Source organism: Dicentrarchus labrax, unplaced genomic scaffold (assembly GCF_905237075.1).
Source record: "Dicentrarchus labrax unplaced genomic scaffold, dlabrax2021, whole genome shotgun sequence".
NCBI lineage: Eukaryota > Metazoa > Chordata > Actinopteri > Moronidae > Dicentrarchus > Dicentrarchus labrax.
In genome coordinates, this window is record NW_026136711.1 from 18,581,551 (window position 1) to 18,599,051 (window position 17,501).

Consider the following 17,501-nt stretch of genomic DNA (forward strand, 5'->3'; position numbering starts at 1 on the left):
GCTGATCTTCATGAGTCAACTTCATAAATGTACAGAGATGAGAGAAAAAAGGAGGAAATTTAGTTCCTGGTGCGTTCTGTCCTGAGCACTCAGACACACACACATTACACATTACATTGCAAGCTAGCTACAACTAACATCCGTACAGGTGGCACATTGACTGTTTGATACCAATAATAACAGACAGCAAAAACAGCCTGGCAGCCAGATTCATGTGAATAACACAAAGCAGAGATTTTCTCATTTTCACATCTCAAGACCAGCCAGAAGTAAACACAAAGAAAGCTGCTGAAAATTAAATTACCCATAATATCGCTGTTTGGTCCTACTTGCCCTGTGGCGAAAAATTTGTGGAAATACTGATGTTGATTGAAAATTAATGTCAGCTTGTCTCACGATGCAAACACAGACTAGTGCATTTAGTAAAATGCTGCACTGTGACTCACAAAGTGACACACAACACACATCATAATTGGATCATACATGACCCATATTTCCAACCTAAAACTAAAAAAAAAAACTAGACATGACATGTAGACAACCTACGGGAAGGGCAACAAAATAACACAAAATTGTTCAAGCGTGTACGACATTTTGCATGTGACAGCCAAAGGTTAACCCTTACAAGCAGCTGTACTGACTGGCCGGCTTTCACCACTTTGATAATGTTACCATGAGATTTTTAACACATACTCAGTACAGTATGTCATATAGTTCAGCTGTGTGGAGTCTAACTGCTTTCTTCAGTTACCAGATGGCGTTTTTTCTGTACATTAACCTGCAGGTTAACATGGCTCTTTACCTCCTCTGGTCACCTTGGATTCACCTCAAAACATGCAGCTCCCTCCCCCTCCTCAGTGCTTTCCTTCTCTTTCCACTTCATCTCCCCTACTCTTCCAGACCTCTTTTCCTCGCTCAATCGACTCCATCCACTCAGTCCCACTGCCATTATTTCCTACCAAGCTCCTCTTTGCTCGTCATCTCCGGTTCCTTGCCAATCAGGGGAGTTTTTACCTCTTTATAATGTTTCATAATCCGACGCTACGGAAAGACAAGACAGAATTTTTCATGAGAAACTGTTAGCAGGGAAAAGTCCAAATACAGCAATGTACTTCCATTATTACATAATGATTTTAATTTTAATGAGAGCAGTGGAAAATCTGCAGGGAGAAACAAAAGTCTTCATTAATTACAAATACTGCATAAAATCAGAGAGCTGAGCTGCTGAAGGACTAGCTGATCTCAAGAGCACTGCATAAAAACACACACACATGCACACGTTTCCAGTCAAAGAGGACTTCGGAGAGTTCTCTGGGAGGTGGCATTTAAGTCTGGCCACCGGGGTGCAGAGCATCTATCATTAAAACAAAGTGCAGACTGAAATCAACTTCACCAGCACTCAGCTCTCCTCACCGTGTCCTTTTCCTCACTGTCCAGATCTCATACAGACAAACACAACATTAATCAGCTTGGGCCCATAAATTGCTCCCTTTTAGAGAATCATTCATTCAGACTACAAAGGCTTGTGCGTGAATGTGTGTGTATTGTCGTCTGTCCCCTGCTTAGGTTGAAATAGCTGCCTTTGACTTGAGGGTAAGCTGAGCTGCAGTAAATTGGATTTCATGCTCAGTCCTTCACAGTAGCAGTATGCGACACTAAGACAGAGCCATCTTCCCCCCTGCAATCACGACAAAGTTAGAACTCTGTTTCTTTAAAGGATAGAGCCTCTAACACAGTTACATTACACCACAGGGAGAGAGCTGATGTAACAAATCATTTCAAGTATTTATTTTGCAGAGAACTGGTTATTATCCAGTTGTCACCTAATGCCAAAATGTGGCAGCTCAGCATTTCTGCCACAAAACAATACATATGAATCATAAATCATTTGAACAGATGATGATCATCAATACACTAATGGTGTCATCTGCCACCAAATGTTGGATCAACTGTTTTTGACACATAACCTGAAGGGAAAGACAAACAAGAGACTTGCCGCAACCACAGAGTTGTCCCTCTGCTGCAGTGACAGCGAGGAGGTTTTGTCAGGGGGAAGCTGGCCAATCTGCCACAGAAAGCCCATTTCAGAGTCTTCTGTGCACAGCAGCCCATTTAGATGCAGATGTGAGGCAGCTGGCATCGTGTGCCGAGCTGGTCCTCTTGAGTGCGGAGCTGACGGGCCTGGAACTAAAGGTGGCTGCATTTCTTTATTTTTTTATTTATTTTTTGGTGGGACCCTGCAGTGCTTCTGCCTCTCATCAGACTTCATCCTGTTAGACAGCATGTCATCCAGTCTCCTGTCCCCTTCCCTCCTGGTCCCATCACAAAGGAACAAAGATGGAGGCAGGCAGGGAATACAGAGAGGCTCCAGCGACGTCACTGACATTGACATTACCTCTGTGATCATTAAACCTAAATTGGCTAAATGAATTGCCAATTTGAGAGGCCTTAGTCACAGCATATTGGTGTGTGCATGCCTGTGAGTGCACACGTCTCTGGGTTTGTGAAATCTACCGTGACGATAAGAATCTGTCTCTGGTTGTCTGTTGTTTTTTTCTCCCCCCTCTGCGTCTCTTCATTTCTGTCCAACTACCTCTCTCTCACAATCTACACAAAAATTCAATAAGCTATTACACAGACATTGATCTTTTTCTCACCCAAACATTTGCATTAGAAAAAAAAAAGGTAGTAAGATGAGGGGTTGGGTGAGACAGGGCTGTCTGTTCATTTTAGTGGGGAGACGGAGCAATAGACGGTGAGGCCTGGATTTATAGAGTTTGGCAGCACTTTAACACTTTAACGCTCCTCAGAATGTGTCCAATCAATGCGCTCCTCCTTGCGTGGTCGCTGTTGAAGAGACGTGGTGTTCACTTATCTGATGTCATTGTAAATCACTCAGGAGGAGGGTAGGTCAGGGGATGCTGCTGGTACACACACTCTGCATCGAGCTGCTGTGGGATGTTGCAGAATATGACCCTGAAAACACTGTGTGCCAACCTTAAATACATCACTCTATTGTGGGTGTCTGTGCAGTAAATGCAGATTTATAAGAAACAGCAGATACGCTTTGACCTTTAAATTGTAATGTGGCGTAAAATGAGCTGCAAATTTACCAGAAGCGTGTCAGGAATACACTTCACTAACCACAGAGGAAACACAATGATGATACCTCTGAGCCAGTCCATAAAGCTGAAACATTATGGTCCCTTTACATGCTTCATTAACCACATGTTTAATTGCATCCAAGACATTTTCCAGTCTGTCTTTTAGTTTTGGACACAATAAAGCAAGAAAGAATCCACAGGATGCTATTGGTTTCCCTGAATTTTAGGGGTTTTAAAGGATAGTGATCCTCTATATTTGTCTTCAACAAATAGACTGAGAGAAGACCGAAGCCATCAATGAACTGATCCTGCTAGCAATCTCTGTAGCTAAAACCTGATCTATCTTTTTCGTCTGTGCCATAGATCTCCATCGTTGTCCAAAAACTATTAAAAACACATCAGTAAGCCACACTGGGTGATGCACACACTGCAGTTTATTTTGAGTCAATCCCACATACACTCTCTTGTACATACTCACTACATTAGCTCACCAAATCTCTATTACTTTGCAGTTGAAAATAATCCTCAACAAATACACAGTTTACTTCTGTTTGACTAATGTTTTCTACAAACTACTGTGTCCAGCTGTTTCTCAGAAATTATATAGCCTATTTTTAAATTAAAGTACATATTTATTACTCATTTTTAAAGATGTTCACCTTCAATAGGAACAAATTGGTTTGGGGCAGAGAGCCACAGACAGGTTGGGGAGGTCAGAGATGCTGCTAGCTGGGCACATGGGATTTTAAATGTTAAACAACATAAATAAAGACTATTACCATTCGTATGCTTTAATGTTTCAATTTGTAAACACAGGAAACAAGAAAATACTACCAAAACGTATCTTCATCTTGCAATTGCGTACACTCATTCCTTCATGATATCTGGTGTTGAGAGTTCACTCATTCCTTCATGTTCGTATGTTGGTGTGAACTAAGGTGTGTTATTACCGCTGGTTTTTCACTCAGCACAAATCTTGCTGTGGTTGGTTTGGAGAGGTGATAATGGCCACCATGTGAGCAGTGGGATTCATGGCATGTCTGAAGGACATTTAAACCGTGACCTCCACTTCTATATCTTGTTTCCCTTCCTACCTAAACTCTCTCCTGCTCATGCAGCGTATGCAAAAGCAGACAGACAGAAATAACAATAGCTAGAGCTGAGCCTCAACTGCCACTGCCTCCCAAGGACCGAAACGGTCTGGAGAGGAATGCCAGAAGGAGAGACTTTCCCCCCCATCTATTTCTGATCTTGACAGCACATTCTTTACGTCTCCCCCACTGTCAGTGAAAGGAGCCTCCTCTGCTGTTACCAAAATAGTCTTTTCTTCCCCTCGTTTTGACAAGTGACCAGTTTTTCTTTTCAAATGTAACAAAAAATTAAGTAGTCATCACAATGCGGCAGCAATAAAGGATGATGATTGGATATAATCTAAAGAGAAAAGATTATACAAATGCTCTCTGCAGAGCCAGATTGGGCCTGAAGCACCCTGCTGGTTTTGTACGCTAAAGAGGAGAATAACTACGGAAAGCCGAAGTGGAAAGAGAGAGCAAAAACAGAAAGAGGATGAGGAGAAGGAGGAACAAAACCGCTAGAAGGACTGGTGCTGGTGTGAGGAGAAGTACAGATTGGGAATACAGAAGCAGGCAGACAGAATAAGGGACCATGAAATGGGGATAGAAAACTGTGCCTGGTGAGGGAGAGACAGAGAGAGAAATGGAGAAAAGGCGGATATCTGCAGCACCCCAGCTGCGGGGCTTAAGGAGCTTAGCCCTCATGCCCATCACAGAAGACTCCTCAAGTGCAGGCATTCAGCTACTACTGAGAGAAAAGTGAGCAGGACAAGGAGAGAGAGAGGAGAGGTGTGGGTGGGTAGTAGTGGGGCTCAATATGGGAAAAATGAGGCTGAAGTTAAGGGTTTAGATCTAGAAAAGAGGTATTAGAGTATTATATTTATTTAAAGACTGCAGGAACCTGTTTTATAGCAGGCACGTAATTATGGAGCTACAGCCAGCAGCTGGTCAGGTATTTCTTTGCTGACTGTTCTGGATCCTCCACCGGTGGCTTGTTAACCTCATGGTGGTGATAAGACACCAGGAAGTCAAGAAAAATTATACAAACAAGATATAACATGTAAATCAGTGAGCTTTAGAGGTGCTGGCGGGTGGATTTTATCATCTTTGGACAGAGCCAGGCTAGCTGTTTTCCCCTGTTTCCAGTCTCTGTGCTAACTAGCTGCCGGGGGAAGCTTCTTTAAGAAAACGTTTCATTACATATGGTAGTTGATGTCACTAACAGAGCTTCTGCAATGATTTCAATTTGTGCTTTTCTACAATATCCTCTATTAAAGGAACACTTGATCAGGTATATTATTGATAAGGTTTCATGCTATTAAACTTTTCTCTAATTTCCCTGTTTGTGCATTTATCACAGGAAGCGTAAACCGACCGGGGCCGGTCCCTGCCTTCCTCAGGAGCCCACCCGTCATCCCGACCCCGCTGGACATGAAGCACTTCCTCCAGTTCCCCCTGGAGTCACCTCACCCAGCCAGCATCGGCCTCTTCCACAACTTTAATACAGTGAGTGCTCACATGCAATACCTGCACACGAGCGTGAATACATGTGTGCACACATGGTGTCTGGGATTCGTTATCAACTTGTTTCACTTAACAGAAGACAGAGCTGGTATTCAGTTGTGGTTCTGGAGCGTTGCCTCCTGAGTAAGGACAAGTGATAAAGTGCTATGGATTTATACTGTATAATCCAAAATGATAAGGTGACAGCTGTTTACTTTTTATTCAGCAGAGTGAGTTTCAGCATAATTGAGAAAATGCCCAGGCGAGTGTTTTACTGCAATAAAATGAGTTACAGCTAATCAATTGTATAAGAGGCAGAGGCTGTGTTCTCTACAGTCAGCATTTTCTACGGCTCCCTCTCATTTCCAGATTGGGTTTCATGTGAAGGTCAGCGTGGCGACAAACAGGGATGCATGTGCACCACACACACACACACACACACATTATCGTCTAGCTCATCTTCATGCGCTCAAGCAAAATGACCCTTCCGCAGGTTAATGATTCATCCTGCTTCAGCGAGGATAATGTGTGTGGCCACTACTGCCAAGGCACCTCAATCCAAATCACCCTCTTTCCGCACAGTAAAATTTAAACAAGTCTGCCGTAGTCCAGTGATGGGAGGCTGTTGTTTTTTTCAAAAGCCTGATCAACCGGCTCGTCTTTAGAGGCTACAGAGACTGAAAGGACACAGAGAAGGGCAACTGACAAAAACACTTGATACTATTGTTTTGTACTATACTATATACTATATGTTCCAGTTCGGGTAGAAACTTCTGTGAGTTAGAGAGCTCATATCAGGTCTGACTCACCAGGATTACAGGTAATTTCCAGATTCTCAGGAGTATACATGTAGCTCTCACCTCCTTGCATTGAGACACAAGCTGAACAGTGCGGCACAGTGTGTGCAGAGGGAAAGAGTGAGCCTCCGCCGTGATTTGTAACACTCCAGAGGAAAATAATGTTTCTGTCAGGCTAAAGTTTAATGTATGTGTTATTAGTCTCTGTGTCACTTATTTGGTTTGGGAAAGAAATATTTTTTAAAGTTAGAATTCTTAAGATTTTCTTCATATCAGTACCCATTTTAGTACTATTCTTGGTCTATTTTCCTGCAATACTCATTCAACATTTTTATATTCTGTAATTGCCTCTCTATAAAGTATATATAAATTATCACTAGTACTATCCACCCTTCACATTGTGTACCCATTGGCTCAGTTGTTTCTCTAAGCGGCGAACAGCCGTCAAAGAGCACAACACCAGATTTAGAGGTCTGGAACCAACTGTCGTCTTTTGTCTTCTTTATTAAACAACTTGAAGCAATGAGTCCTCTCAGCTCACAGTTTAAGTGTGCTATAAACAGATAAATTAGTCTATCTGTTGTATCTCTGACAGAGCAGCCTCTCAAGATGTGTTTGCTGCCCCCAGTGTTCAATAATGTTCCATTTAAAACTGAATGTTGGCAGCTAAAAAAATATTTTTTCTTACCACCAAATGGAGGAAGGATTTTATCTTAAAAAATAAGAAATAAATGCAAAATGAGGGATGATCTTGAACCACAGAGACCCTACAGATAAAGACTGCACATGTAAGAATGGAGATGCAAATTAACTATAAACTCAGACATCCATATGACTCACAGGGAGAATTTCTGGTGCAACAAAAGCTCCATTGTTTGAGGGAGTAGAGAGAGTGAAAGAGGAGACAGAAAGTGGACTAATAGGTTAATGAGGTTATAACAGTAGGGGCAGATGTATTGAAAAAAGATCCTGATGAGAACAGGTGGTATAAGAATGGCAGCCCAAGACACACAGTGATCGGGGAGACAGACAGAGATCAACATGGCGAACGACAGCTACACAGGACAGTGAGAGAGGGGCTTTTATCTACCTTGTTGGCACACACGCACACTCAGGTACATACACATATTCACAACACAGAAGCTGTCATACCGTCAGCCACACACAATGCTGGCACAGAGGCAAACGTACAGATGTAAACAAACACATTTGGAGGTGTAACACAAAACAAGAGAGAGGTGAATTGAAGACACAAGTTAGAGACTGGGGCAAAAGGGAAAAAAAGCAGGCTAAAGTCTATAAATATTTCCAACAATGGATTCAAACAGGGTTTAAGATTTCAGACCAATTATACCATTTCCCCTGGTGCCTGGAGCTTGAGAGTGTAAACAGTCTCTCATTTGGCAGCGTACGTTCATAGTCTGAGCAGGAGATGAGAGGCTGAGTAAAACCACAGTGTACTTTTGGCTGCTTAACGAGGGCAACACCCAGCGCTGTGGTTGCTGAACCCTGCCAATGGGTCAAAGAGCTCACACGAGTCTATTCGAGTCATCTAAAAATGAGGTAGTAAACATTTCATAAGAGAATGATATGCCATATATCTGTGTTTGAGCTGAGAATTACAGGCTCAGTTGGTATGTGTGTAACATTTAAGAGGATCCATTGGCAGAAATATAAATAAATATATATAATACTCATTAGTGTATAATGACCCAAATATAGGAATTGTTGTGTTTTTTAACCTTAGAATCAGCCACAAACACTGGCTGTACTGGCTTTCGCAGCCACCGTAGTTTCTCCTACACAGCCCCAGGCCGACAGATGCGAGCAGTGTTCAGTTTGTCTTGTGTGTGTACACGTGTAACATTTTAATTCATATTTGTTTTCTGGTATACCGTATACTAATTGTTTTAATGAACTGTTTTAATCCTATTATGTGATTCACCTAATAGGATAAATGTTGAGCTGCATATTCCTAATGACAGTAATTACACCTCTGTAATGACGTTAGACCTCTGTTAAATAAATATGTCTACCCATTATTTGTTGTTAAGTCAATCCATAAATGTTAGAAATCCAATCTGCAGTTTTTTGTTATTGTTTTTTAATTACCAACAGCATATTCTTATGTAAACCCAGACTTGTCTACGTTTGGGTAATTTAATATTTTCACAGTTTCAGTATATTTCTGTATTTTTATAACCCAGTGTACTGGGTTATAAATAAAATAAAATATTTTGATTACTTTTCTCACTATAAGGACCTAACGTCCCAACAGCAATCTTATGAATATTACCTTCTCAATCTCTGATTGCTTATCAAGGTTGTTAATAAAAAACTATTGTTTTGTGTAATACTCTGGCACGATGTTTTGAAGAGCAGAGGTTTTATAGCACACAAAGTAAAATTTTTTGGAGATAGGAAGCCTGTAATTAGGCCCTTCTAAGCCCAGCATGAATTAAACCGTTTGAACGGCACCCAAGAACTCAGGCACAGACAGCAGCACCAGCTGCTGCTGAGAAAACACACACCCTCCTGTCCACATCAATCACTGCTCCCTCTTCAATTCACTCTTCTCCACTCTTTTTTATCTCCCAGTTTTATCCTCCTTCAGTGGCTCCCCCTGTCATTCACATGCACTTTTTCCTTTAACACATTTCGCTCTCATCCACATTCACTGGACTGCGGTTAGGAGAAACACAGAAACATTGCCCTCTGAGCTCCACCTGTGTTGCTGAATCCTCTGGGTTTTTCTCTCCTCAGATGGATCCCGTCCAGAAGGCTGTGATGACGCACACCTTCGGGCCACCTATGGTGAAGACAAAGCGGCCAATCATCTCTTGCAACGTCTGTCAAATACGCTTCAACTCAGAGGTATGAAACCTGAAATAGTTCTAACGAAGGGTTTTTATAGATAATATCCTACTATTTGATTGTTCATTTTACCCCGCCCTCAAACTGTGATTGTCCAATCATAGCTTGGCAGCTTAACTAGAAACAGCAGGCCTGTCAAGCTTTGGATTTCTAAAAATGCTAAAGCAGTGTGCATAGGGCAGAAGTATGAGTGATACTTGGTATTTAAAGAGTATGGCAGGTGGTGTCTCTCTTACAGTCTTTCCAAAAGTGTAAGAAATTGATGAAACAGTGTCTATCCACTCAAATGTTAGATAAAATGTTAGCATGTCTCGCTAACTAGCTCATACTGACAGTAGTGTCCAAGCACATCATGATGTTTGTAGGCTTATAGGTTATGTTAAAAAAGGCTTTCTCACAACTACATCCACTATGTAGTATTCCCCAATGTGTGAAAGCTGGTTCTGGATGGTATTATATCACACTTTAGGTTAACATTAGCAGCTCTGTCCTGCTCTTTATTTGGGAAAGTTACACTTTAGCAACCAGAGTGAAAACATTTACCTAAGTTAGTGTTATGTTTGCCAAACACATGAATAAGTCCTCATCATAAAAAAAATTTATTTTTGTAATGTGAAAACATCATTTGAAAACATATGTAAGCTAAGCAGCCGACCTGTGTCTGATCTTACATTTTTCCACATCATATAATACTTAGACTAACTAGCTCAACACTGCAATAAAAGAACAAGTTTCTTTATCTCCATGTCTTCTACATTGATCATCAACTGTGAGAATGCTACCTTTTTGTCTGAAACATGTAGGTTTCGCCTCAGTGTTTTAGCATTATATCATGCATCAAGTGCATATTTAAGACAACAAGATTCTAGTTTTAAATGTAGTCAGTAGGAAACATTCAAAAGTCAGCTGAAGCACCATTTTCAACCAATTCATGGAACTAATGTTAGCTTCATGAGCTACCTAGCTATGGTTGATTAAATCTGCTGATTAAATGTACTATAGAGTGCTGCAAGGATGCCAACCATTAATTACCATCACCCTGGTTCCTTTGACAAAAAAGCCAATGGTATTTTTCCATTGAATTTTGGATTAGTGCATAAAATAATATGTTTACATAAATGAATAGGATACTTCCATGTATTGTTCAGCAAAATCATTTTCAACACTTTTATGATTTTGAAGCACATATGTGATCGCCAGAAGTAAAAAGATAACGTTAAACAAACTACACCACGGTCACATGACTTCAGCATCACCACCACTAAACTTCCATCTTATAATTAAATCAATTAAATCTTTTAATTAAAATCTACAAGTTGGAACATTTTAGTTAAAATTTCTACTAAGACCTTATTTCAGGCATCTGAAAAACACACACACAGATTTAAAAGAATTGACTGACTGCATGGACGGAGGGAACTGGAGGTGCAGACCTCTATTGAGGAGAACGGGATAACCCCATTCATTCCTGTGGCAGCTGCTCACTGGGCACATGAGCGGAAAAAGCCTCCCTGGGCTTCCTCCTTACGGTTCTGTTTTTGGACCCATAGAGCTCACTACAGTCCTTCTCCCACCTAGCCAGTGTGGCTGAGAACTCCGCTGGCCGAGTCGGCTGACTCCCTGCTGGCTCCCCGCACATGAGTGGGATTAAATAATTAAACAAGGGCTGTTGTCATTTCAGCTGGCAAAATCAGCCGCTGCTGGCTGGAAATTAGAGAGCTGCTTTTGTCAACCTCTGTGTGAAATCAAGGATTTATTGTGTCAAAAGTTACTAAGAATTTGTAAACTGCCTGTGTGCCCTGTGAGGTCAGACAGGTTGACAGGCATAGCAACAGTACAAGCACAGTGAACAGTGAAACTCTGCAGCTGCACTCTAGACACATTCAATCATGACCTAAAAAGTTAGCTGGCCGGACCCAAAGTTAGTTGGTGATTGACTGTACAGCTGGAGTAGGTGAGAACTTGGTTCACAGTTTCTCAACTCCAATTTTAGCCTGTCAAAGAAGGAGAGTGGGGGGAGGAAGACAGAGAAAAACCCTGCTTGCTTAATTTATTCTGTGACTGTCCAGTATGATTTTTAATGTCCTTTTGCACTCTAGTATCTCTAAGTCTTGAGGCAATGTCTGAAAAGCAAATAGAAAGCGAGCAAGTGTCAGGATGTTTCTTTTTAGTTTGTGTGTACAGAGATTGTATTGGGCTGCACTGTCTGTCAGATTTCGGATGTTAATAGTGAGTACACTAGTACAACGAGTGCTTTTAAAGTCCATTTTGATGAGATTTGCGAGACGTGTCAGGGTGAACCACAGCTAACATGAGCTTGTCCTCGAAGCTACCTTAAAGCTGATTAAGCACATTTTCTGCATTTCACTCTTGACAGAGACGGCGCTGTGCCAGCATGAGCCATAGGGACTGAAATAAGAGGCCAGAAGTGATGAAATTCTAGAGGAATGATTTGAGTGTCCCCATTAAAGAGGCAGTAGTGTTAACTGAAGTTGAAAAGCAAATAACTCATAATGTGGACATCCGAAACCCAGCTACTGGATGACATGATTGATGTGTCTAGTACTGGGCCTTTTACAGTGTGTATGTGTTTGTAAGTACATGTGTGCAGTGGAAATATTTTGATGGTCTTTCCAGGGACAAATAAGAACATATATAGCTCTTTCCTGGTGTGGTCCACAGCTTTTATGATGATGTTGCCTCTGTTCATTTATCTCCACAAAACCAATAAACATGACCTCTTAAAATGTCCCTCACAATAATTTCAGTCAAACTCAGAAGTGAAAAAAAGTGCAGTGCAACTAAACATCTTGGATGAATTTGAGTGATGCTCATTTATCAATACGGAAAGGGCTTTCAGGGATGCATGGATGTTTGTGACCTACAATACACTGTAACCTCTAACCTAAACATGAGTAGAAATCAAACAAAAGCCTGACACACAAGCCTAGCTAAAAATATAAATGCATTCCAGTGATGAAGCGCTAAATACTTGTACTCTAAATGCAGTGGTGTGTAAAGGACACAGTCAGGGAGGGAGTCATCTGAAACTTGTGTAACACTGTGAGGGGCCACTTAATTATATCTCCCCTGCTCAGACCTGCATGTTCTCACGTGGTCTACACGAGCGAGGGGGGTACAAAACAAGGAGGCAAAGCAAGGGGGCGCTTTTATTTACTACAGCATGTTCATATTTACATACTAACGCTATAAACTATATAAAACTATTTACATAAATGCATGTCCGCATGTGTTTGAGTGTGTCTAACTAGTGTCATGTGTATATTATGCGGTGAGAACTCTAATATTGTGCCACCTGTTTGTTCTGCCTGCTGTTTTACTTGTGAGCCGCGGTGTGCATCTGCTCTGCTGCAGCTCCACAGCATTTTCCACAGTAACCCGAGAGACTGGGAGCTTAAAGCACGGTGGACATTCTTTAATAATGAAGGAATACTCTGTTTACAGTGCAGTGCTTGGCTTACTCATGCTGTCTGGGCTGCGCTGCAGCTCAAAAGCGGATCAACACTAACATATTTTTCATCTTCCTAAGGTTCAACACAAACCAAAATACATTAATAATACCAACATTTGCTTTTGTGTTTATGTCTGAGGCAGGCCGTTGTTAAGTTCTCCAGTACTTACACAAAGTGAGAGAGACAGATTGATTGATAGTGGCCATTCAGAAGCAGGTGCTTCTCGCTGCTACTAGACTGTAGAGCCACACATGTTGTAATTATAACATTGCAATTCATTTCAGGCCACAGAGGACAGATTAGCCTGCCAGTGTTTAGCTCAGCTCTGCTGCAAGGCTGACGTCACACCATGCTGCATTAGCCATCGTCACCACTGCAGTACCACACTGGACACCTCTCTCTCTCTCTCTCTCTCTCTCTCTCTCTCTCTCTCTCTCTTTATTTCCCTCTCCTCTTGTTCTTCTCAGGCCCACACCAAACCTTGTTTCATTCATATCTCCTGTCTGCTCAGGAACTTAGTTTGCTCACCCCTTTCCTTGTCAGTTTTCATGTTTCTGCTTCTCCCCTCTGTGGGGTATACTGTATCATCTGTCCCCTTCTCCTTCTCTCCACCTCTCCAGCTTCTTCCCACCCCCTCTTCCTGTCGCTGCTGCCAGTACCCCGTACAGTAGATTTGGCTGCTAGACCCGCTCTCTCTGCTTTCTGTGCCTTTGTCGCTTTATAGATAAAACATCAAAGCACATCCTGCTTAGAGAAAAAAAGGATTTCAGGGACATTCACTTGCTCTCATTTTCTCCCTCTTAAATCCCATCTCTGCCTCCTCATTCATCTTAATCTCCCTTTCCATAGGCTCTTTCGTAGCTTCTCTCAGTCCATTTCACCTACTATGCCGAACATCATTTATATTTTCTCATTATTCACTTTTCCTCTTAACTCCAAACAACGGATGCCTTTATCTCTTTTACATCCTATTGTCTATGCTGCATCCCACCCCCACCTCAGAGGCAGTCAAGATTTTTATGCTTGAATTGATGGGACACAGTCATTGATTTCTTAAGACCTGACACTGAAGGTCACAGGGAGAGTGAAAGTATCAAAGGTAATAAGTAGTAATCAGGCAGAAAGAAAAGGTTGGGAGTCGCAGAAAGGGAGAGGAAAATAAGAACTACAGCAGCACAAAGTGTACACTGCAAAGAGAAGAGGGAGCGCTGAGGATTTGTGCCTTTGGAGCTCTCTGCTGTCATTTGTGCGTGGAGTTGCATGGGGTTCATCTCCTTGTCTAATTGCAGAGCTTTGGGAAACAGCAGCCAGAGGAGTTGGGTTGCACAGGCAGAGCTATATCTGCCTTTCTGTCATCACCAATCAGGATGAGGGCTATATGGGTAACTATCATTGGCAGTTAATACCTCAGGCTTACAGAGGCATCCTGAACACGTCCCAGTGGTCCATTTGCCTCACTGAGGCATCCCACCCCACAGAGCCCCCAACATGTACCTGTCACGCGCCTTATGCAGGTCATCTAGTCTTGTTATTGACATAATGAAACCTATCTAATCCCACCAGGCCACTGCTTGTGCATACAGTCACACATACACTCTTGTATTACTGTATTAGTGAGGAGCTTACAGGAACTATTTGTCCCCTAACACCTCACACTTTCCTTTGATTTCATTTGAAGCTGACATGCAGATGCATATCTGGACTTGGAGAGCAATGCTGATTTCCCAGCCCAGTATCTCTGGGACTGATTTCCAGATTGGACATTTCTGCACCTCACGATTTATGTCCAATGCCAATGTTGTGTGCCAGTGCACAAGGTAGAGTAGTGGGGCGGAAAGTAAGGGTATTGAGGTTGGGGTGGTGTATAGCATGACAGACTTTCATGTAGGAGAATGGAGTTTGTGCACATACCGTTTTAATTAAATATAGCTGCAAGCTTTCCCAAAACGTAACCCTGTGTTTTAGTTGCCTAATCTTAACTAGAGCTGCACAAGGTGGTAAAAAGAAAATCATATTGCAATTATATTTTGACTGATATTACGATATGATGATTTATGATTATTGGAAATTATACTTTCTACATCACAATTTTCATTTTCCCTGAAAAAACTATAATACCATGATGATGTGACATTTTCTGGGGTCTGTACCAAACAAACATGTTTTCTTACATCTGGAGAAGATTTGTAGGCCATCTCTGCAGCACTACAGTACTTACAGTACAATTATAATGCTGTTTTGTCACACATTTTACCTTCATCAAATAATTGCAGCTTTTGCCATTTTGATGATATTTCAATTAAGTGTGCAATTCTAATCCTCACCATATTCCAACCTTAGTGTACTTGCCATAACCAAGGTCTCTCCTTAAACATAACCATATTGTAGTTGCCATGTGCAGATATTGTAGAAAGAATACATTTTTGTGGAAACATTTTTGATTAACAATTGCTGTCAGCACTTAGCTCTAACTAAAACCCAAACTCTGCACCTATACTAAGGACTTACTTAAATGTCCACTCCTCTTCATATATATATATATATATATATATATATATATTCATATTCCCTTTCCCTGAGTTAAACTGATCCTCTTAAATGTAATGAGACAAGGACAAACAGGCAAACACATACCACAGATTCCTCTTGATTTGCTCTATTTGTCTCTCAGCAACTGACAACTGTCAATTGTCACTGGTTGCCCACAGCCCTACAGCCAATTTCAGATAATCCCACCACTCAATAATCATCATCAGCTCAGCAAACCAGTTCAGTGATTACACCAGAAGTGAAGGAAGACGAGAATGTTCTAGAGGCTAATCTCCCCTGACAGCCTCATCAGCACATCAGACCCACAAACCATCAGTTCAACGGCCATTTAACTGTAATGCTCCGAAAACGCAGGCTGACAGAATATATGTCAGAATTTGTGAGTAATTATTGGATCATCCTTGTGGTCACAAATAGGTTGGTTTGTTTAAGTGTAACATTTATTGACACAGGGAAGAAACAGTCACTCAGTCGTTTAGTTCCTGCTATATACATATATCTCATCAGTAGTTGTTGTGGGAATGGAAAGCATTACTATTTAACGCTCCAAATCCTCATTTATTTGAGACAGCACCTTCCACAACCACATTTCTCAAATTTCTACAACTCTAACAGCAAAGCAGAGGTAATCCAATGTGAAGACATTTACATGTTTAAGGTAGAAGAGGGCTGCACAGATGAGATGAGAGAAGAGGCAAGAAAAAATTGGAATAAAGATAACCATCATGGTGAATAAAATGAAATGTTCTCTTAAAAATGGAAACAAGAACCTGTCGTGCACATTCAAATCCAGGATTTTATAAAAAACCTCTGATGTGTCTTGTTTTTCTGCCAGAGCCAGGCAGAGGCCCACTATAAGGGGAACCGCCATGCTCGGAGGGTGAAGGGGATCGAAACATCCAAGACAGCTCGTCTCCAAGATGGTGACAAGCAACACCCTCCCCCTACTGCTTCGCCCACCCCACCAGGCCCCTCGCCATCCAGCCCTGAGCCTGATCCTAATAAGCAGGGTGAGCATCACCTGTGACATATGATGTTACACACACAGAAATCTGTCACAGAACGGCACAGATGCAAAACACAGCTGTTGTGTGAAGTGATAGGATAGAAACTAACCAGAGAGGAGGGCTGGTGTCTACTAAGAAATGTAGTGTTAATATGAATCAGAAAAAAAATAATTAAACATTCGTTCTTTCTGATCCATACACATAAAAAATTCAAGATTTAATCTCACAGATAAATATTGACTTGAACTGTAACAATAGAAAAAAACACAATAGGGATGTAAAAAGTAGAGCAATCAGTCACTAAGGCCTGTGTACCTAAGGTGTCACCACACAGGGGTGGTTAGACCTGCTGGCGGGTCCAGATGGGCTGACACAGCTGTGGCTTCAACCTCAAAGAGGCAGAGTTTAATGCCGGCACTAGTGCTGGAAAAGCAACATTGGTATTTTTATATCATGATCATCAGGGATGAAGGGTTTATTGAATGTTGATTTTTTTTCAGAAATGATTCACTAACCTGAAAACTTTGTGCTGTTTACAGATGACACCCAATCCTGTCCCAACTCTAACAAGTCACCTTTGACCCCTAGCCACCTTCCAACACTCACACTGAGCTCAGCAGACGCAGAGTGTCTCCTCTTGCCTTCTGTCAGCACACCTTTGCCATCCTCTCCCTCCCCCTCCGTGGCCCTAAGTACCCCCCCTGCAGATCCAGCAGCAGCCGGTCTTCCTGACACGCCGTCCCCAGCACCCAGCCCTTCTTCAGGAGAGTCAGAGGAAGAGAAAGCCAAGAAGCTTCTCTACTGTTCCCTGTGCAAAGTAGCAGTTAATTCCCTCTCACAACTGGAGGCACATAACAAAGGTATGTGAGTGCACATATTCATAAGTACATCACGCCACAGAGTAAGGACAACCTTGTGAGAAATAGTGAAATGTCTATAAACAATAGCATTATGAACTACGCACTCTTAGAATCAACCTGAAGCACTGCTCTTTACAAACAATTCTGCACTTGTTCTGCTTCAGTTTTAAAAACTAAAGCAGGTGCATTACTGCCACTTAGTGGTAAGAATGGCAGTTTAAAAACTGTATGTTTTGACTTAGTGGTGATAAAAACCTTAC

General features: G+C 41.7%; 1 protein-coding gene across 3 annotated transcripts in view; it reads left to right on the forward strand.

Annotated features, from left to right (window-relative positions):
* LOC127372272 (zinc finger protein 385A-like) overlaps positions 1-17,501 on the forward strand; it is a 30,319-nt gene that overhangs the window by 10,174 nt on the left and 2,644 nt on the right. For all 3 annotated transcript variants that reach the window (XM_051415815.1, XM_051415817.1, XM_051415816.1), the window contains exons 2-5: positions 5,538-5,683; positions 9,241-9,351; positions 16,210-16,384; positions 16,921-17,241. In XM_051415815.1, the coding sequence (XP_051271775.1) occupies positions 5,538-5,683; positions 9,241-9,351; positions 16,210-16,384; positions 16,921-17,241 (753 nt within the window). The remainder of the gene's footprint in view (positions 1-5,537; positions 5,684-9,240; positions 9,352-16,209; positions 16,385-16,920; positions 17,242-17,501) is intronic.